Source organism: Triturus cristatus, chromosome 4_1 (genome assembly GCF_964204655.1).
Source record: "Triturus cristatus chromosome 4_1, aTriCri1.1, whole genome shotgun sequence".
Classification (NCBI taxonomy): Eukaryota; Metazoa; Chordata; class Amphibia; order Caudata; family Salamandridae; genus Triturus; species Triturus cristatus.
The window spans coordinates 277,733,983-277,756,084 of NC_140585.1; the positions used below are offsets into that span (position 1 = coordinate 277,733,983).

The following is a 22,102-nucleotide window of genomic DNA, read 5'->3' on the forward strand; positions in this document are numbered from 1 at the left end:
AATTCAACCACCTTGGATGGATGTTTTAGAAAGGCAGTGGACATTTTAAATGAGGATATTGAACATGCCGTACGTTGCTCATCTGCCACTATTGCATACAGATTGGAACTGAGCCTACCCCCATGACTAGATTGGACTGCCTGACAGTGTCAGCCCCCGCAAGCTTTGCACACAATATCTCTCGCAGCTGCAACCCCTGTTGACCATGACCAGGATAACAGTTTGCTGGCAGCATTGTCACATCGCGCCCGCACAGCCAAACGCAAAACATATTAGGGGGCAAGGAAATTGATCCCAATTCTAGACTCTTAAGCGGTTACTGATTCTGCCAGTAACTCAGCCTTTACTACTATACCTTCAGTTGGGGACATGGACACATTTTAGAGAAGACTTAGATAGCGTAAAGGGGCTGATGGAAAGTTTACTCTTACCTATTGCTGAACTATCGGGGGAGATTAAGGATCTTTTAGGAAATTTTGAGAGGTGCACTCTGCTGGTCTAGGTGATCAACTTCCCCAATCAGGGGGCTGCACAACCAGTGTTTGTGAAAACTGCAAGTAGACAAATCCCCGCCCTTTAATTGCAATAATAACGACTTTATAGGTAGCAGTGCTTCTTTGCAGCACCAACCTTGTCAAACTCAATATGCTCCTGGGCCATGTGATATGGGAGGGCCTCCCAATTCAGAGAAGGAGTCAACCCAGATCGCCCAGCCACAGACCCAATTACCTGCTCCTGAAAGCCTGGTGCGGATCCCAAGTGCTACATGATCGTCTGAAATCTCTTCCGTGACCCACCCTCCCCCCATGTCCTAGGAAAGGGAAGGAGAAATGGCAATTAGGACTTTTCCAACTCACTGACCATCAATCTGCCTCATACCTGTTGCCCTTATGTGGCAGTAATGGTCAACTTTCCTCCTCTGACCCCCGGTACATCTGAAACCCCTGTCCAGCTAAATAACAAAGTCCTACATTGACTTTAATCCAAGTTCATATTCCCGATTGCCAAAGCTGATCACATTTTGTTGACAAGATCAGTAGGGTGGATTGGCCCAGTTATGAAAGCGTTTTATTGGGACTGCATTATTATTAACTTCAAGCAATTCAGGTCTATGGGAGAGTCTTCGTCAAGAGCGGTGTTGCTTACCTAAAGTGGTGGGAACATCACGCTCTTTCCTTTGGCCTATTTTTATCGCCATCTATGTCGAGCTCCAAAGTTGCCCATTGACCGATTATTCGGACAGCTGTTTATTGCCTATAGTCCAACCCACATTCCTTTGTCTAATAGGTTTCAGGTTCTGAGCACTTTGCAGGAGAATGACTGACTGTCCATTACAGATTAACTTTCTCCTTTTACCAGCATGGGCAGCTGCGTGGGCAAAATGATTGATGAGGCGATGCAGTCGCTAGGCCTTGATGAATAAGTTACTTACCTTCGGTAATGCCTTATTTGGTAGTGACTAGATCAAGCCGCAGATACCTTCCCTTCGAATTATCCCCAGGTGCCAGACTGGATCTGAAAATGCATCTAAAGCACTACCTCTGCGCATCAGTAGTGGCCGTCAAGCGACTTCTTAACATAATCCACCGGATGTGACGTAGTAAAAGTCCATATAATCCCTCCCCCGACGCACAGACAGCAGTTTCTTCCGTGACTACTTTCAGCGTTAAAATGTGGAGCCACATATAGAAACTGCCATGGAAACCGTGTGCCCAAAAATAATCCTCTTTTTGAAAGACATATATATTTAGTAAGATTGGTTATTTGTAGCGTCTGAGCTTTATATATATTTCTCTTTTTTTTATTTTTCCTACCAACGGTATAGAATCTGCAGCTAGATCTAGTCTCTAGAAGATAAGGTATTACCAAAGGTAATTTATTTAACTGATAGAGACGTCTAGCACAGATTCCTGACCTTAGAATTGATACCCAAGCAATACCATCCCAGAGGAGGGTCTGCAAACTTATTCCAAGAAATATCCCCGACTAGGCTATCCAGTCTGCATATTAAAGAGACCGTGCTCGCCAGGGATGGGAGAAGACAACCCACCAGAAAAATCGGGGAGAACCCCATACGGAACCCAATCCGTTACCATGCAAAGACATGGGAGTAAATGCATGGCAGAAGAACAAGACAAGACGAAAGAACACTCCATGTAAACATAGCATTACAACATCCCCCCAATCCCCCCAGAAGGGCAATCGATCCAAGAGACCGAGGCGGAAGGCTAAGGACAACAACTTAAACTACTAGGTCAAGCTCCCACCCATAGAAGTAGGCAAGCCTGAGGACTCCACCAATAGCTGATAAAACATTGTGAGCAATAGCAACGATCGTGGCCATAAACCACATCAGGCAGAGGAAACACTTCGAAAGAAGGCTCTCTGTTACTATGCAGTGTAGAATCCCAAGAAAGAATATAAAAGACACAAACACATATAAAGAGAGAGGTAGGAACACACACACATATATATTACCTACTGGCGGTCGCCAGTAGGTAGTTATAGTTAGGACCACGTTTCCATAGGAAATCCGCAACATTCTATTTTGAATAACTTTGGCGCCGGTTGACGAATCCTTGCGAATTTTTCAAAATAGGTGGGGCGCTACGCTCCGCTCCTACCCTGAAAGTCTCGGGGGGATTCGTCAAGCGGGGGCTGAGATAAAAGGGGGGTCCCAAAACGCGTTTTTCCCATGCATTTTTCCATAGGACCTTTAGACACAGCTACAGCCCGAACGGCTGAACAGAATTACTTGAAATTTGGCAGAGAGGTAGTCCTCAGGTCAAGGAAGTGCCTTTTGTAGGTTTGGTGTAAATCTGTTCAGTAGATTCTGAGAAAATAGCCTTTAAATCAATATATATATCTGAGCCAGCGTACGGTGCGCTTACGGTACGCTTACCGTACGCGTACGGTGGCGTGCGCGAGCGCGATTCTGATTGGCCCTTAGATCTTAGTAAACATTCGAATCGGTCGAAACCAGGAAGCGGCGGCCGCCATTTTCTCTCTCGCACTCTGACAGGGGGTTGAAAAACCAAGTGCAAAAACATGTAAAGGGGCTGTTTACACAGCTCCCAAGCACCTAGCCATGTCGAGGGAGTCCCCAACGATCCCCCAAGTGAAAAAAGGCAATTTTAATTTTTTCGAAAATTTCGCCGATTACGCTTACCGTACGCGTACGGTAAGAAATAATAATAAAAAAAAAAATATCCACATTCTCCCCACCCCATGTGCAAAAGGTGCCCGAAGTGCACCTTTTGTGCATGGTTTATTAGAGCTAAACAAAACATATATTTTACCTGTCACAACGATGCTCATCATATGTCCTCCATGTGCGCACGGTGCGCGAAGCGCATCGTGCGTTCATGGCCCATCTAGCGTAACGTGGGCACGCGGTGCGCGAAGCGCACCGCGTGCTCACTGTGCGCGCACGGTGCGCGAAGCGCACCGTGCGCGCACGGAACGAACTGCGTTAAGTGGGCGCGCACGCCACAAATGGCGTAAAGTAACTTAGCATTTAAAAAACCGTACAAATTCACTGAAAAAACCATAGGTTTCACACACGTTATAGTTAGGAATTAGCATTTAAAAAACCTTGCAAATTCACTGAAAAAAACCATAGGTTTCACACATGTTATAGTTAGCTGGACATTTTACTGATAAAAAACCAATGAAATTCCCCCGTTATAGTTACTGTAGGCAACTATAACTCACGCGACCGTAATCCTCTGCTGATGACATATGTGTCTTTATGAAAAAAAAATATTTGTAATATATGTATAGCTAAAATTTAATGGAAGAAGACATGGGCAAATAAGTGTCTAAATACAGTATTAGCATCAGCAGAGGATTGCGGTCGCGTGAGTTATAGTTGCCTACAGTAACTATAACGGGGGAATTTCATTGGTTTTTTATCAGTAAAATGTCCAGCTAACTATAACATGTGTGAAACCTATGGTTTTTTCAGTGAATATATATATATATATATATATATATATATATATATATATATATATTCCAATACGTGTGCTCTGCACTTGAAGGTGCACTCGGTGAACTGCAATCTGTTCGTTAGGGCACTGACAGCACTTCAACCTCGAGTGTTTGCCTGACGCGTTTCGGATGATTCCTTCCTCATAGGCTCACTCCAATGATTTGCTATCAGCTGACACTCATTTAAATGCTCCAATGAGCTTCTTCACCTTTTCCCAACGCCTGCTGGGACTTGTAGTGTCAGTCGCCGTCTCTTGCTCAAATGAGATTAGGTAAGTGTATAGTCCTTCAGCACAGTTGCGCCGTGATGTGCCGCTGATGCCCATATTAAATTCAGTCCCCCACAACTGGCGACGACATGATTTGCGCGCCGTGGCCCCCTTTGGCAATCCTGGGGTGGTGCTACCTTCCTACGCCTGAGCTGGCGTGACAATTTGATAGCAAATCATTGGAGTGAGCCTATGAGGAAGGAATCATCCGAAACGCGTCAGGCAAACACTCGAGGTTGAAGTGCTGTCAGTGCCCTAACGAACAGATTGCAGTTCACCGAGTGCACCTTCAAGTGCAGAGCACACGTATTGGAATATATATATATATATATATATATATATATATATATATATATATATATATATATATATATATATATAATGAACATAAACATATACAGAATCCACACTGTACAATAATAAGTGCCCAAGAAGCGTACATACAACGACCATACCAGCAGCCATGGGCCGAAGGTGAGACAACAGTAAACTGGAAACCAGCCACATGACCCCGTCTAAAGGGAAAGGCTGGGACTGGAGAACACACCACAGAAAATCAAGGGAGCAGACAAACAGCGCTACCGACAGAACGGTATGATGAGGCAGTTGAGAGACAATGGAACAGAAAACCACAAGAGAGAACCAACCCCACTAGAACAGAGAAATAAAGACCACAATGGAGGACTGGAAAAAGGAACTTAGGTGGACGGGGCCAACACCTGGGAGGTTTATGCAGACAACCAGGCTGCAGCGTAGAAGAAATAGTATCGGAAGTCCAGCACCAGAAATGAAAGTCCAACCAAAGGGGCAGTGTAAAGAAGAGAAGGAACAGATAGCAAGGCAGTGCCCCCAGCCAATGAACCCGCAAGGGTAGAAGCAAAGCAAAGTCCTCGTATGCACGGGAGAACCCATGCCCAGCCAACAAGCCAATAACAACGTAGATGAGGATCCTGACGCCACCCAAGATCATACTCGGTAGCCTATTAGCACAAGAGAGATGAGACCCTTAGGGGTAGGAACAGCAACCTCGGTTGCAAGAATTGGAGGAAATTACCTGGAAAAGAATCCTAAGGGATTACAACCTTCATACAATCCAACCCGAGTGGACAGACAAGGAACTATGTCAGAGAAGAACGGAAGAGGAACATTCGCCAAAAACCTCCAAAAAGGGAAAAAGGCACACCTGAAGAACAGCCATGCCAGTAATGAAACATGGGGGTAGGCCATGCAGGTGTCATGGAAACTGCTCCTATCAAAAAATGTAAAGCAACCGCAGCTTTGCTCAAGGCAGAAGCCGGGGAAAAACAGACAGGGTGGCCGAGTAGGTACCAGTCTTGCTCGTGTATAGCGAGAACTAGCACAAGAAGCACAAACGCCTGAAGAGAGAAAGAAAGAACACCACTCAGGGTGGACCACAACAAAGAACCGTTGGCCAAGGACCAAGCCCCTTCCTTTGCATCAGCTAGGGAAGAAGGGCACCTAGAGAGTGGAAGGGAAGAACCCCTGGCCAGTGCAGCAAAAAACACTCAACAAGGAGAGAATGGGAGGGTTTTGGGGGTGGGGAACCCCTGTGCACCGTCTCCACCAAGCAAGGCAACTGGAGTCCCCTATAAGGGGTACTACGACGTCAGAAACTTATTGAGGAACACCTGTAAGGCATACAGGGCACAAGGCAACAGTGCATCTGCACAGTACTATGATAACACCCCAATCAGAACATGGGTAGAAAGTAAGGAATACCGTGCAGCCACCAGTGCAGACATCAACAGGGTCAGAAAGTAAACACGTCCCAGAGAACAACCAGGGACCGCAACCATTCATAAACAGGGTAAAACTCAGAAAGAAAATATCCGCGGGGGCAGGACACCACATGGAGAATACGTGGTGGAACCAGGAAAAAGAGGAATCCAGCTGGCACAGCCCTATAACAGTCCACAAAGAAGGAAATACAGGAGACCATTTCCAGGTCGGCAAAGTACGGGTGGGGTGGGGTGAGAAGACGGTATGGCAATCAGATATCAAGTTTCGCTCCACTCTGACTAACCTAGAAGCAACCCAAAGCGGAGCCAGCTTGAGAGCCAAACAGATATTGAACATTGAATGGCATGTCCACAAAGGCGGACTGAACAGCCTCAGAAAAAACAGAGCTATGTAGTCAGGCACGCCGGCAAAGAACCACCAAAACAGCCGTGGCCCGTTCGACAGAATCTGTGGTATCCATCCCACAACAGATCAATAATGTAGCCACCTGAAGGCCATCCTGGATCACCTGAGAAAGAGTCTCCTGAGAGTCAACAGGGACGGAGTGGAGTAGGTGGAAGACCGAATCCCCCAGCACATGCAAAAACCAGTCCAAAACACAAGCTGCGTTAAGTTACTGTAAGGCGAAGCCGGTAGCAGAAAAGATATATCGACCTAAAGCATCTAGACCTTTAGACTCCCTTTCCGGAGGGACGTCAGGCACGGCGTCGATGTTGGGGGAGGCTGTAGCAGCCTGAACCACCAAACTGTGTGGAGTAGGCAGACGGGAAAGGTATAGTGGGTCCCCAGGGGCAGTATGGTGCCTATGAGTTATAGACCGGTCCAGTGAGGCCCTCGAGACTGGTTTAGCCCAGGTGCCCAAAAGAATATCAAAGAAGGTTTCACTGAAGGGAAGCACAGGCTCAGTACTCAGCTGGCCCTGTTTGAGCACCACAAGTAGGGGGTCAATGGTCACTTTCCACAGAAGGAAGCTGCACCCCTAGAAGTAAGTCAACTCTGCGCAAAAGCTGAGCAAACATTGAACAACTCTCGAAGCAAAAGCAGGCCTGAGGATGGTGAAAAATCAAGGCGACTAGCGTCACCAAGGGTAGTAACCCAATGAAACACCAGAGGAGGCTCAGTCATGTGATCATCCACATCTCCAAAATACCAGGGGGCCCTCTGAAAGCAGAGGAAGGTAGCCCGAAGAGGACTAATCTATCAACGCCCTTCCTGATGTCGACAAGTTGGACTTCAGGGAGAGGATAAAAAAGGGATGATAGGTGTCGGCGACGTCGAGGCCAGCACCAGAGGATCCAACACAGGCGTCACAGGATGGAACTCCAAGGGGCTGTGTGTAAGGATCTTACCCGGAATAGATTCTGCAGGAGCGCCACGGAGTTTGTGGTGAAGTCGTTGCTAGACCCCTGCCTTCCACCACCACCTAATGCCTCTATCAGACCCTAGAGAGCACTGGAAATAGGGGAAAGCAGGGAACCAAAACAAGAAAAGAGGGCGGAAGAAATCTCTGTAGCCACAGCCAGCTGCCTCTCCTGTATGTCGCAACGCGGATTGTATCTGGTCTCTGGAGCTCGCTGGATAGTGTATCTGAAAAGAATATCAGAATTGGGTGAGAGGGTTGAGAAGAGGAGAGATAAAGCAGAAAGGTATTCACCAGAAAAAAGGAGGTGCATATATGAATACCTAGTGTCTACTTGAAGATGACAGTACGCTTTATGTGAGCAATCTTTGGAGGAGTTCTTCTCTTCTACAATTTATATCCTAAACATAGAAAAACATGTACGAGTCTGATTGACCTCTAATCGCCTTCCCCTTCCCTTTCTACATGCCCATTCCCTGTTACCGGCTCTTCCAGCAGGACGAAGATCAAGTGTTCAACGTAGCTCCGGGATAGCCACAGTCCGTTTGCAAAGAGTTCCCAGTAGACTGTATGAGGAGGTGACGTTTGCTCATCCACACTTAGTTTGTATGGATATCTCTGTTGTGCCTCAAATAGTAAGTCCAGAGAGGCAAGAGGAGCACACAATACACGCTGAGAGGGGCTCCAGAGGTGATAGGGGAAAGAGCTTGAGGCAAATGACAGGTGGGAAAGCACCCCAAGACACCCGGCCGGCCCTTGGGAAGCAACTCCGGAAAGGCGGGCGGAGCGCTGAGTATGCTGACCTGTCGACAAGGGCAGGAAAGACAAGAGCGGGAACGCCTGAAGAAAGGCGAGCGGAGCACGGAAAAGTGCCCGACCTGCCTTCGAGACTACAAATCCAAGCAAGCGGGCGGAAGACGGGGCAAAGGCAAGGGGAGTAACAATGAAATTCTACCAAAAAATACAGAGCTCTGTAAGGGCAAAAAGTAGGACTTATTCCCAGGAACTACAGTCCCAGGCACGAGAACGCCGATAGGCGTCGTGAGGATGGAAACAGGATACGGAAACAGGAAACAGGAAATGGACGTCAAAGCTGCGGGGCAACACTAGAACGCGAAGCCCCGTGTCATTGCGCTTCAGGCTTTTCTATAGTCGCGCCGCTACTGCGCATGCGCGATAGTAAAGTCACCGCTCACGGCGTCCTGCGCGCGGCAATCCTGACAGTGTGCACCGCAGACGAGACAGAGTCGATCACGGATTCAGAGGGCCCCACTGACACAGAGGGAGGACCCACCGAGTCAGTAGAGGCCGCACTGACCTTCCCGGGGCCAAGAAGTGCACCAGAGGGAGGTTTAGAGCTAAAAATGGCATGAAGGGAGAGATAGTATTCCCTCATCTATCCAGAGTCGCCACTGCGCTGGGAAATACACGAAGGTGCGGCCCAGATTCTCTCTCCTCCTCTGAAATCGAAGGAATAGGAGGAGAGTCAGATGCACCGTGTGTACGTGGTCAAGTTGTGGAAGGCCGTGGCACCGACCACCAATGGCGAGACTTACCAGGCAACGTTGAGGACGGAGGAGTTCTGCAGCTGCCCCTCGAGCGGTCCTCTGAGGAAGATGACCGCGACAGACGAGGGGCCATTGACCACCGAGTCACTGACAGTGTCAAGTGGCGCGCCTGGAATGTCGACGACTGAAGCTGAATCTCACCGTTCGGAGTCAGGGTGCACGCCTAGGCACCACATGCAAATAGGATGAGGGTGCAGGGTCAACATCGTAGGTCACAGGACTCTGAAGATATTAAGAAAAAAGCACACTGTTTCGATGATTAGGTAGGCCACAAATGGCCAGAGATACCACACTCCAGATCCGCATGGAAGCGAGGAAAAGAAGAAACTGACGTCAGCACGTCAGGGGAGGGTTGATGTGGACTCTGACGTCACATCCGGTGGACAACGTTGCTATGGAGTCGCTCGATGTCTTCTACCGACACACACACGTACTGCTGTAGAAAAAATTTCCAGATCCAATCTGGTGCCTTGGGATAATTGTAAGGCATCTACGGCTAGATGCTTCCATCAGATTCTACATGTTGGCCCACACCCACAATACCTGTTTCCATTCATTACTATCAGCCAACTTAGTATGCCAACTCACACACTTAGCCCCCCTATCTATCTCTCAAATCTAGAAGTAGCATACCATTTTACTACTCTTCCGGAGTCTAGGGCTCAGGGACAGAGTATGCGGTGCTGATATGTAGGGATAGATCATTTCAGACTTTAGGAAAGAAGTTGGAAAACGTTTGACTGCCAGATCTGGTTCTGTGTATGCTGGGCATGTGCGAGTAGGAGTAAGGCTGAGAGGAGCAGTCTGGTAGGTTTATGGAAGTTTATGCAGTTTTTGAGGTACCATACATACTATACCTCACTCTGTTTCTCTGGTAATCACAAAATGCATGTGTTAAATTAGTTGACTTTCTTTGACCTTTCCTTAAGAGTCTATTTTATAACTTAGACCTAGTGTGTGTGTGTGAAGGCCTAGGTCTGTACTTTGGCATAACCTGTCCTGTGATTGAGCATGTCCTCATGTAGCTGATGGTGGATTACCGTCCCCATCACAGGGTTAGCATGTAGAGTAGCAGTGGCAGCAGTACACTGTATTTCATGAATCAGTAGTTGCGACCAGACCTTTTTATTGGCATTACTGGAGTGTAATCCTACTGGTCCAGTTGTTCAAAGTTCCGCTTCTATGTGACAACCAAGATTCTAGCACTAACATCCCAAATGTATGTTATACATGTGGCCTGTGAGGTACATACTTTGAGCATATGAGTGAACCAGAGTAATTGAGGCCTGAAGGTTCAGTTTTGAAAGACCATGGCCTGTTTATGTGCACAATAAAGGTGTGAATGTTTTCAGACAGTGAAAGTGTAGTGCGTGCATAACTGGATGGAGGAGACCTAGACACTGAAGATGGGAAACAGCAGATGAAACAACTCAAAAATTCGATTAGGTCCTTTTGTTGAGAGGTGCTGCACATTAGTCTTCTAGAGCACTGTCATTTAGTAGAAGGTGGAGGTGAAGGGTGAAAAATCAGTCTGTTGTGTGAGGGTCCATTTAGGTAAGGCCAGCCTTTTGTCCCTTTCCTGGTCCCTGCTCAGTGTGGATTGTGAGAGCCAGGTGCAGAAAGCCCACTCCCCTTTGTGCGTCTATTATGGGTTCTGACCCAAACCTGTGCTAGAAGTACAGAAAATAAATGTATATCACGTGTCTCCTGTGATTGAATAAAAGTGAGAGCCACTGACCCACTTATTCCAGTTCTGGGTTCCTTCACCAAGGAAAGAGGTACTCAGAGTACTGCTGCTGTGCAACCACAGTTGGAGTCGACCTGACAGACGGCTTCCCAGATGTGTGGATGCATCAACTGGAATGTGACCTAGAAAGATGACATTATCCTCCTGTTCTGAAACAACTGGAGATCAACCTGTCTGCTGAGAGATGAAAGGAGCATGCCAACCCTGAAGGAAGTGTGAATGTCCAGGGCGAGCCAGAAGCAGCTGACCCCAGAGCTTGATGGTCCGTCCACTCAAAGTAAAAAAGAGCGATTTGCGTGGTCCTGGGACCAGAATACAGTCCCTCTTGACAAGCCAGAGGCAACACAGAAACCTTGAAACGTTTTACCAGAGTAGACAGTGACACTAGCATTGTGAAAATGTGCCTGGAAGGACAGGACTACTGTGACTTTAAACTGCACCTGAGTGGACCATGCCACTAGCCCAGCAACATGAGATATGGCAGAGTTGTGCTGCTCGAAGAAGAGTGCCTTGAGGTGGCCCAGTGACCCTTGACCCTACAGCCCATCACCTCAACTCACCTGAAGCTCAGAAGTGGACTTGCGATCAATGGAGACCTGCAACAACAGTGGTGCCTGCACACACTTTGGATAGTAGCCTCCACTGCATTCCACGCACCTGACTTCAGAGCATTTGCAATCATGAAACACCTCTTAGAAGAGGGTGAGAGAGCCGACATGTGCTGCTAGTCCCTGCCACGGCCAAAGAGCATACAAAATACTCCAGTGATAAAATGAGGATAATTGAGGCTAAGAGTATTAACTGAACACACAGACTCAATTAAGGAGGTAACACTGCACCAGTGCCTGATACCTGCACAAGATAAAACTCAAACTCAGATGAATGGAAAGAATGATTACCAGCCCCAAGAAAAGATGGTGCACGAAAATGGTGTAACTGTGGCTATGATCTCTAGTGTGTAGAATTTAGTTTGATCCATGTATTGAAGCACTTTTTTTATGACAAAGACCAGCACTAGGTTGGACAATCCATTACTGACCTTTTGTGTGATTGTTGAGTTCTGAGCTTGAAGTACAGTCACGCTACATTGGGGAGAAGCCTGAGGCTGGCCGCCACGGCCAGTCAAGCGCTGACGTGGTTGTACTTGGCCCAGTTTGCTAAACCATAGTAGGATATGCCCAGGACATCAGAGGCAAACAACCATAGGCCCCATGGCTGAGACTCAGACTTTGCTTGCCTCACGGCCCCTCAAATGGGGCCCGAGAACCATCAAAAAAAATCAGGCAGAAAAGTTGTTGCTTGGCATGAGTCGATTTTTGAACACTGTAAATCTTGCTTTCTCACCTCAAAAAAAATATATTGCTGAAAATACATAATCCTTAAATAGAGTACCTTCAGAATTATACATACCATGATAATTCCCCAAGGAATTATATTATTGTGTTTGCCTAATTAAGTGCGACTTTTAAAGAAGCACTCCGATAAGCTGAAATACAATCCATAAACATTATACGATCACTTTACGATAGTCCAATAATTGGCAGCAAAATTTCCAAAGATACATTTGATACATCATTTACAAAGTTTACCAAACACAGGGAGTGTGCAGACAAGAAGACAAAGAGATATAAAACATACAATATACGCGGAGTTACTAACTCCCGGAGGTCTCTTGTAGGTGCCATCACTGTCCGTTGTGATCAAGCGGTCTTTCTCCAAGTCAGGAGGGCTGCCATTGATCTGGTGTCGCCGCCGTTGTTTTGGTGAACGCTTGCTGCGTGAACTATGAGTAAAAAGAGATGGATCTGGTTGCTACCACTGTATTGAGAGAGTCGAATTTTCCTGTTATCCATATATATACAAATCTTTTACCTACAACAAAGGTTATTTCCCATAGGTATTATCATTTGATTATCATTCTCATATGTAAAATATCCTTGGAACTACACCATGCAAGGATACCAGAAACAAAGTACAAATAACAGAACCACCACATTTGGTACAAATTTCTGAAAATTATATGGTGTTTAGATTGCATCAAGCATACTACATGTCAGTGGTCAACACAATCCAGAGTTTTCGGTCTTCAGTTCGTTAAATCACTGAATTAGAAACGTTTCAAGCCTTCTACTCAATCCTACACGGTAGATATTCGACCTTCTGTATCTTTCAGCCTCCCTTTCATGTTTAGATGGGTATCTGATGACATTTTTGATTCTTTACTAGGAAGTAATAGCGGACATTTTCAAAATGCAGGCTCAAACTCCATTGGTGAAGAGGCTAATTACTGTGATGTAAACAGTTTCTCACTGAAACCCCTATGAGAGAGAGAGGAAACACAAAGGAAACCGATCATGACAGGTAAAATCAATGGGAATACTTGCTTCTTGTAGCAAAGGGTCTCTTTTTGACATGGTCACCCCCACATTTTGCCTGGTAGCTGATGCAATTTTGACAGAAGTGCACAGGGTTACAGCCATCCAGGTCCCCAGTGTCTGATAGCTTACACTAAAACTGTGTAATTGATCCCCAATTAGTAAAACCTTTAGCACCCCTGTAAATCCCTTGTAAATGGTACGCCTGGTACCTAGGACATAGATACTAAAGAGGGTCCCTAAGGGCTGCAGCATTTTTTGTGCCACCCTAAGGGACCCCTCATCACACTCAGGCAGACTGCCATAGCAGACTACATGAAATGGTGCAGACCAAAGTGAAAACATGACTTGGCCCACCATGAATTCCATGCCTGCAGACACTGCATGCAATATTTTCAAGTCACCTCTGAAGCAGGTCTTACAGTCTTAAGGAAGGGTGCATTATATTACATGTGTGGACATATCTGCAAGAGCATATATGCCCCTGTGATGTTTAGGTTGATTCTTAGACACTGCAAGTGAACAGGGAAGCCATCTTAATTATATGTACTGAGCACTGGTGATTATGAGTTCCCCAGCTACATGATGACTTCACGGAAACCAAAGGTGTCTGGTATCAAACACCCTGTATTAATAAACCCACACTAGTTGCAGTAATGGATTTATTAATATATGAACCCCTATTAAAACATGAGGACACCAGGAAACATGTGTCCGACTCCATCTCCCAGTACTTTGATGAGCATGTGGGCTCTGTAGACTCCCCGGTAACCTTATGGGAGGCATTTAAACCCGTGATTAGAGGGGAGGCGCTCTCGGTCATATCGGCCAGGCGACGGGAGCGGCGCCTGCAGGTTACTACGATCGAGGCGGAATTGGAGGTTCTGGAAGGGGAGGCGACGGAGGGTGGGGATCGGGAAGTTAGGCACAAACTGCAGTTGAAGGCGGCGGAATATAGGGCTCTGGTTACCCAGGAGGCTCAGACAGTGGCTCAGCACAAGCTAGGCAGGATATATGACCAGGGCGATAAAGCCGGGAAATTGATAGCCTGGCTGGAGAAAAAACAACAGGCCAGTAAGGTGGTGCCTGAAATACGTACCGAGTCTGGGAATGTAGTGACAGAACCCCGGGAAATAGTGGACCAATTTGCGAGACACTTCCAGCGGGTCTATCGGAGTGAGTCGGACCGGCCGGAGGAGGACTCCAGGGTCCTCTTAACTGATATTCGCTTGCCCTCCCTCTCGGAAGAAGATCGGGAGGCTATGGATAGCCCGATCACCGAGGCCGAACTGCAGCGTGCAATAGGGGAACTTCGCCCTGGAAAGGCTCTCGGACCCAATGGCCTCCCGATAGAGCTCTACAAACTCCGGCCTGACGTCACTAGCAAATACTTGAAACTCATGTTCGAACGAAGCAAGGAGATGGGGGTCCTGCCCCGTGATCAGCGCATCGCGACTATAGTGGCACTCCCTAAAGAGGGGAGACCCAAAGACTCCTGTGCCTCCTACAGGCCAATTTCGCTCCTTAACGCGGAGCCCAAAATACTGGCAAAGACGCTGGCCAACAGGCTTAAGGCAGTGCTTCCTTCGTTGGTCCATCCGGACCAATCAGGTTTCATGCCCCATCATAACACGGCCCTCAACATTAGACGGTTGCACGGCGTTCTGGGGCAGCGCCACAGACTGCAGGAAGACGCAGTGGTGGTCTCCCTAGACGCCACAATGGCCTTCGACACCTTAGAGTGGCCATACATGTTCGCAGTCCTGCACAAATTCGGATTTGGACCTCAATTCATAGCTTGGGTGCGTCTATTATACACCGAACCCCTCGCGCAGGTACTGGTTAACAACAAGTTGTCCGAGGTGTTCACGCTTGCAAGAGGGACTAGGCAGGGCTGCCCCCTCTCTCCCCTTCTCTTCGCCCTCTCCCTGGAGCCGCTCGCGGCCTGGATAAGGCAGGACGTAGATCTAAAAGGTATAGCATGGACGGAGGGGTGGGAGGACAGAATATCCCCCTACGCCGACGACATTCTCTTGTACCTTTGCAGGCCGCGCAGGTCGCTCATTGTGGCACTCGACATATTTGCTAGTTTTGGGCGTAACTCTGGCTTCCGGATCAATTGGGCCAAATCACATCTTTACGTCTTGCGGGGCAACCCCCCCGAGGCTTCCGGATACGTGCCCTATTAGGGTGGCGGAGGACGGGTTCCGGTACTTGGGAATATTCATCACGACTGACAAGACCCTGTTGTACGAGCGCAACCTCAGGCCACCGTTGGTTCGACTGCAGAGGGAGGCCAAGGCCTGGCAGCGCCTGCCACTGTCTTTGTTGGGCCGGGCAGCCTTATTCAAGATGCTGGGGTTGCCACGGTTCCTCTATGCGCTACAAAACTATCCCAACTTAGTCCCCAACGCCTACTTTGCGGCGATAGAGGCTGCGCTGCGGGACCTCCTCTGGGCAGGGTCGCCCCAAATCTCGTTGACTAAACTCACATTGGGGTGGTACGACGGCGGTATTGCCCTCCCTGACATTCGTAAATATTACTGGGCGGCTCATCTCACAGCGATCAATCACGGGACATACGGCGACGGGAAAGACCCAGCCTTCGGTATTGATAGGTGGCTGCTTCCCGGAGGGAACTATGAGAGAGCACTCTACTCCAAACGAGGTACACATAATCTCACTGGCCCTACACTTCACTCGGTACAGGTCTGGCACATTGCTCAGAGGAAGCTCGGATGGGCGGGAGTCCTAACGCTAGCCACGCCACTCTGGGCGTCTGAAAAACTGGGCAATCTTGGACGCACCAAGGGCTTCCGGAACTGGGACTTGATCGGCATCTCCCAAATCAGAGACATCTGGGGCCCCACGGGGATCCGCACGTTCGCCCAACTACAAGACACATATGAGCTGGCACACACTGAATACTTTAGATACCTGCAGGTACGGCACTCCCTACAGGCCAATATTCCACCGGAAACTAAGCCACCGCAAGCCTCCCCGCTGGAAGATAGGTTACTGGATGGGCATCTCCCAGAACACGCCATATCCCTCACATACAAAAAACTAATTAACAACCCCCCTGATCTGCTTCTGCCCCTTAGAGAAAAGTGGGTCGCTGACGGGCTGGAGATAGACGACGAGGAATGGCTCTATGCTTTAGCCTCACCCAGGGAGGTCGCGATATCTGCCCGACTGCGCCTGATCCAACTCAAGCTTTTACATAGAATCTATATCTCCTGTACTAGGCTACACAAAATGGGTAGGGCGGACACAGTACTTTGTAGAAGGGGATGTGGGGGTACGGGTACCTTCTTCCACGTGTTGTGGGACTGCCCTAAGATTCAACGCTATTGGAGAAGGGTGGTACAGTGTATGGAGGAGGTATGGGAGGTGGAAATTCGCCCGGAGGCCAAGAGGTGTCTCCTTAACATATGGGAGCCAACAGACCTGCCACCGAAGGGAAGGCTCTGGGTGACGCTTGGTCAAATGGTGGCGAAAAGGAACATTGCCAGACTCTGGGGAAGCCCTACTCCACCAAAACTGTCGGACTGGCACGGCGACATGGACTGGTGCATGCTGCGAGAAAAGACTGTATATATAGCAAGAGGGTGCCCCCGGAAGTGGGGGGGAAGTATGGTCCAAATGGAATGACTTCAGGGGGGGCATTTGCGAGCCGCCTGCCATTGAGCAGGACGGCGCAGGGGCTATATAGGACCCCCAACGATTTTTGTTGCTCCTGGGGCTGGAAAGTGGGTGCCGCGGTCGCCCATGGGTACGGAGTATTTATGCTGTTCGAGTGGTGACTGGTTTTAGGGGAGTTGGGGGAGGGGGGGGGGGAAGTAGTTGATTGTTAGGCGCCCGGCGCCATTGTGGTGTTCTCCGCTTGTTTATGGCTGTACACAGAGAAAATGAGTCCTGCATTATCCTTCTCTAACCGGTGATACGCTTGCACCTTCTATCGCCGCCGTACCCCCGGGTTGACGGCACTGGGCTGTGTTAGATACGACAAAGTGCATGTATACAACTATGCGGCCGGCCCGAGGGGTTGTAGGCCAAAGCTGTGTATTGGGAAGCATAACAATAAAGGTCTTTAAAAAAAAAAATATATATATATGAACCCAGAGGGTACCTTAGAGGTACCCTTGAACCCTACTAGTCTTCTAGTGTGCTGGCTGACTGGTAAAGTCCAGCCTGCTAACACAGACGTGCTTTCTGACCCCCTAGGAGGTAAGAGTACGGCTTTCAGAGGTCAGGAACAATTCCTGCTCTGCTGCAGGTATTTACACCTCCTCCAGCAGGATGGGTAGTAAATCAGCATACCAAGGCCAGAGGCTTGAAAGCCTCTGCCACCTTTGATATGCGACGCTGGTATCCAGATCTGGGAGATACCACCCCCTACCCTGAGGCCCATTTGGCACCAGTACAGGAGGGAAATTAGTTATGTGAGGAGACGTGGAGAACACCCAGGTCTAACAAACCCCTAAGGTTAGCCGCCTGATGTGCCCTACTCTAAGAAAATTACACCAGCTTGGTGATGGCAGAATTAGGAACACTGGGACAGGGTTATGCCCACTTACCCAGGACGTGGCCATATAGGGGGCTTAGCAACCCCAAGGGTAAGTAGCTCATTGGTTACTACTCTACTCTCCCCTAACACTCCTAAATAGAGTATTTAGGTGGCCCCTTGACACAAGAACTTGAGATTCACCAGACAATAGAAGAGGACACTGAAGAGCCTATCAGCACGAGAACTGAAGACTGCTGCTGACTTTTGGCGCCCAACCCTGACTAGACAATTGAAAAGACCGGACTCGTCCTGCAGCTGTGTATCCACCAAAAGCTTGGGAGGGTTGGCAGTACTTCGAAAACTAGACAGCATTTCCCTTGGAGTGGAGGAGCCACTTCCCTGCATCTTGCAGGTACCGAAACTGTGATGTCTGGTTCCAAGAAGCTGCTGACCATCAGGTCCATCGACACAGTAGCTGCCGAGGAGGACGTCAGCGTACTCAAAAAGGTCAGATCTGTCTCCTTACCAAGTTTGGAGATGTCAGGACCCATACGAGTCTCCTTGCACCAATACCCAGGCGTACCGGCCCCTTGCCGCGACCGACGCTTGTTTAAAGTCAAATCTGGACTCCAACAATCTAAAGACCAACCAGTTGACGAGGGACGTCCGCTTCAAAGAGGCCAGCACAGAGTGGTCCAGCTGTCCTTTTTTGCCTCCCTTTGCAAGTCCAGACCGAGAACCATGGCCGCCTACGACACATGAGGGTCAGTCGACCAAAACCTTCTGCACCTGAGCTTCCCGCCCCGGCACAGGTCCACGAACCCCAACTGCTCCCTCTTGCTCCCGGGACCCTCCCAATTTGAGCCGCCAGTTGAGAGCTCCCAGACTTCTCCCCAAGTCCCCCTTGGCAGCTTTTTTCTATGTTGCCCCCACTCTTTGCCTACAATGCAGCACATAAGGCTGCCAATCAGTCCAGTACCTCTGCACCTGGACACACCAGGGCAGGTAAAACCAAATTGCTGGTGGAACTGGGGACCTTGGCCCCCTAACACCTCACAACCTAAATGGGACTCTTGAAATCCTATTGCAAATATCTATATGCAGTAAATGTTCTCCTCTCTATAGGAAAGCATTACCACGTAAAAACGCACTGTTTGCAAACATTGCTAAAACCTGTAAAAGTGATAACTAATTACTTACCCAATTATGAAGTTCTTGGTGTTGAAATATATATAAAAATACGTGCCATTTTTCTAAATTGGTGTGGATTTCATTTTTGAGTGCGAGTATCATTTATTGACTCTCTGTATGCAACACATGCCTAACATTCCCCTCTGATAAGCCAAAGGTTGCTCGACTACACTACCAAAAATAGAGCACCTTGGGATTGTTAAAGCAAGCCCCTTTCCACTTGTAAGGGATACATGGATCCTTTACACAGCATACCTCTTTTTGGTATACTATATAAAGAGTCAGCTTCCTACACTTCTGCATCATAGAATATTCATTTATAGTCACTGTTGTAGACCAGAATAGAAGGCTTATCCAAAAATAACTTGGTGATCAATTACCAACAGCAAAAATGTTACAACTCAGTAAAGTACTCTGACCAACAGAACCTGATCTAAATAAAGATCATTCGAGCAATTTGGACATCTAAGGTGTAATCTCTTGAATCCTCATATAAACAGCAATGCTCAGTGAAAGCGTGGCCATAATTCCATTGCCAGGAAGAGGTTGGCTAACTGATAACATTAGACAATGCACACGTTTATTCATCTGGAAATGGACTCTTTGGAGGAAGCCATACTCCTACAGAGAGGGCCATAATTAACAAAGAATTGATTAGATTTACGTAAGACCTTAGTACTATGCAGATAAAATCTCACGACTCTTCTAACATCATGAGAATTGAGGTACTTGTCTGTAGGAGAGAAGGGATTAGTAATGAGTTTGGTTGGTTAATATGGAAATCGGATACTATTTCCATCAGAAAAGAACAATGTGTCCTTTTAAAAGAAGGATGTGTCCTATTGTGATAAAAAATTAACGAAGGTTCTACTGATGAAAGGCCCTGAAGCTCACTTTGTAAGTAAACGTAAAAGCCACTAACAATAATATCTTCCCAGTAAAGTGCTGCACAAAGGATCACATTAAGCATAATATCCCACATAGAAAGGAGGAGCAGATTTTTGGGACCTTCCAAAAAGTATTTTAATCGCAGGATCTATAAAAAGAGGCTCCTTGCTCTGGAGACTTTTTAAGCATGTCATTTCAGAAGCCAAATGTACTCCTTAAGAAGCAAAATATAGATTCGAATTTACTAGAAGAAGGCGGTAAGGAATGATTGCATCCTTTTGACAGCATATTGGGTCCTGATTACATTATGTTAGGATGATGTAGTTTCCTCTGGACAACAGATTTGGTTTCTGTTGTAGTTTCCTGTGAGAACAGATGGGCGGGTGAATGAGTATCATAAACTGCAACTTCCTTGGCCACCAAGAGCAATGAGAATTATTGTGTTGGAATGGCTGATTTTTATTAAGACTGATGGTATCAGTGGATTGGTGGAAAAGGTGTAAATACATTTCTTTAGCCAGATTTTCAAAAAGGGTATTCCCCACTGATTCTAGTTTGCAAATTCTGGCAAAGTTAGGGATTTTGGGATGTGGAGAATACATCTATCGGAGGAAACCCCAATATTTGAAAATTTTGTGCAATGTCATTGTCTTGAACCCATCTGTGGTTTTCTATGAACTATCTGCTCAGTAGATCTGAAGTTCTGAAGACCTGGAAGAGACAGCCTGGATGGACTGATTCCTTACCAAGAGCCAGTTCCGAATCACTTGGGCATTTAATGCTAGATTTTGGGCCACCCTGTTTGTTCAGGTAGTGCATTATGGTTGTGCTGTCTATCTGAAATAAGATTCTGTTCAATGATAGGGGAAACAGAAAAGCCTCGATAGTCAGCTGGACCTCCTTACCCTCCAGAACACCGATGTTAAAGACATTCTTTGTCCACCACAACCGCTGCAGTGCCAGGCAGTGAAGATGGACACCACAACCCAGCAGCGATGGATATTTGAGGGAAGTTTCTAATGAAAGCGAATCCCTAGTAGAAGTCTGGCCCTTTTGTACCAGTACTGATCAGATTGTTTCGCAGGAAGAGATAATCTCAACTTGCTCTTCCAATTGTTCTCTCTTTGAGACCATTGTTTTTCTAAACATTGGTGTAGAGGCCTTTCACACTTGGCACAACGACGATGCAAGAGACCATCGCTTCTGGAAGGGATACAATCTCACAAGCAGCAGGAAAAGAATTTTCGGACGGTAAAGGCAATTTCGAAAAATGGTAGACATTCTCTCCTCCAGGGGATACACTTTCACGATCCTGTGTTTAGTATCATTCCTAGATTGTCCAGCATTATTACAGGAGTCAACATTGATTTCTGCGAGTTGATATGAAGGCTGATAATGTCCAGAAGGAAAGTAGGAAAATCCAATAGCGAGTGCCCCCAAGTCCATCTTCGAGTGTCATGAGGAATGCTTCAAAGCTGTGATTGTCTGCAACGAGTGTCCAACAGCAAATACTTAGACGACGTTAAGTGATGGCAGAGGATGTCTATGGTGGATAGAGTCCTTCCTTCAGCATCAACATCGTTCCAGTCAAAGACCTGGCCTTTAACCACAAACATGTCTTTGCCAAACCATGCGTCGACACATATGACATCGAATGGTGATCTTATATGGATGACTCTATGGTGTTTCTCTCTTCCTCTGCTGGATATCTTCCAGGTTCCCCAAGGCAAATCCCACCATGGTTTTGTAGAGGGCTCGGTCATGTTCTGACTAACCTTGAACTCCTTAACTGAATGGTAGGATGGTAAGCAAAACACACACAGTATGAACAATCCAAAACATGATGGGATAATGTGGAAAAAAATCCCTTCAGAATTGGCAAAATTCAAAGTAGGAAGCTTCGAACATGTTGAAAACGTTGAATGATGAAACAAATAAATGCAATTTTGAGGAGAACACTTAACAAAAATAAATAAAATAAGGGGAATAACACGTGAGCTCCCAGACCCTCTAAGCATGAGCCTGGAAAAGGAATGAGCTTGTTAGGCAACTGCTAGTACAGTGGGATATGGAACCAGCTGGCTTCTCAAAGGAGCAGTGCATGTTTTCAGTTTTATTTTAACGGGGAGTGATCCTGTTGAGGCCGTCGGGGGCGGGATCCATAAACAGTCATTATACGAAGTGATAACCCCCATACCATGGATTTATACTGTATCTATCTAGCCTGTGTGATTATTCTGCGCCTTCTCTTACCAACAACAGTTATTATTTAAATAATTATTTTTGTGTATTCTTTTTGTGTATCACATTTCTATACCTGCGAACCTTACGTCACATACATTTAGATCAAAACATACTAATACGATTAACTTGATAAAAACACAACACTGTTTTGGACAGGTAAAATTCTTTCTTGTGGATCTGTAATCCAGCCACGTGT

The 22,102-nt window shown here is 47.2% G+C and overlaps 1 protein-coding gene across 4 annotated transcripts in view; it reads right to left on the minus strand.

Moving 5' to 3' along the window:
• KIAA1549 (KIAA1549 ortholog) overlaps positions 1 to 22,102 on the minus strand; it is a 746,373-nt gene that overhangs the window by 95,592 nt on the left and 628,679 nt on the right. For 3 of the 4 annotated variants that reach the window (XM_085652039.1, XM_085652040.1, XM_085652037.1), the window contains one exon: positions 12,337 to 12,481. In XM_085652039.1, the coding sequence (XP_085508165.1) occupies positions 12,337 to 12,481 (145 nt within the window). Of the gene's footprint in view, positions 1 to 12,336; positions 12,482 to 12,966; positions 13,017 to 22,102 lie in introns of those variants that run through there. The other variant, XM_085652041.1, reaches the window with a different exon arrangement.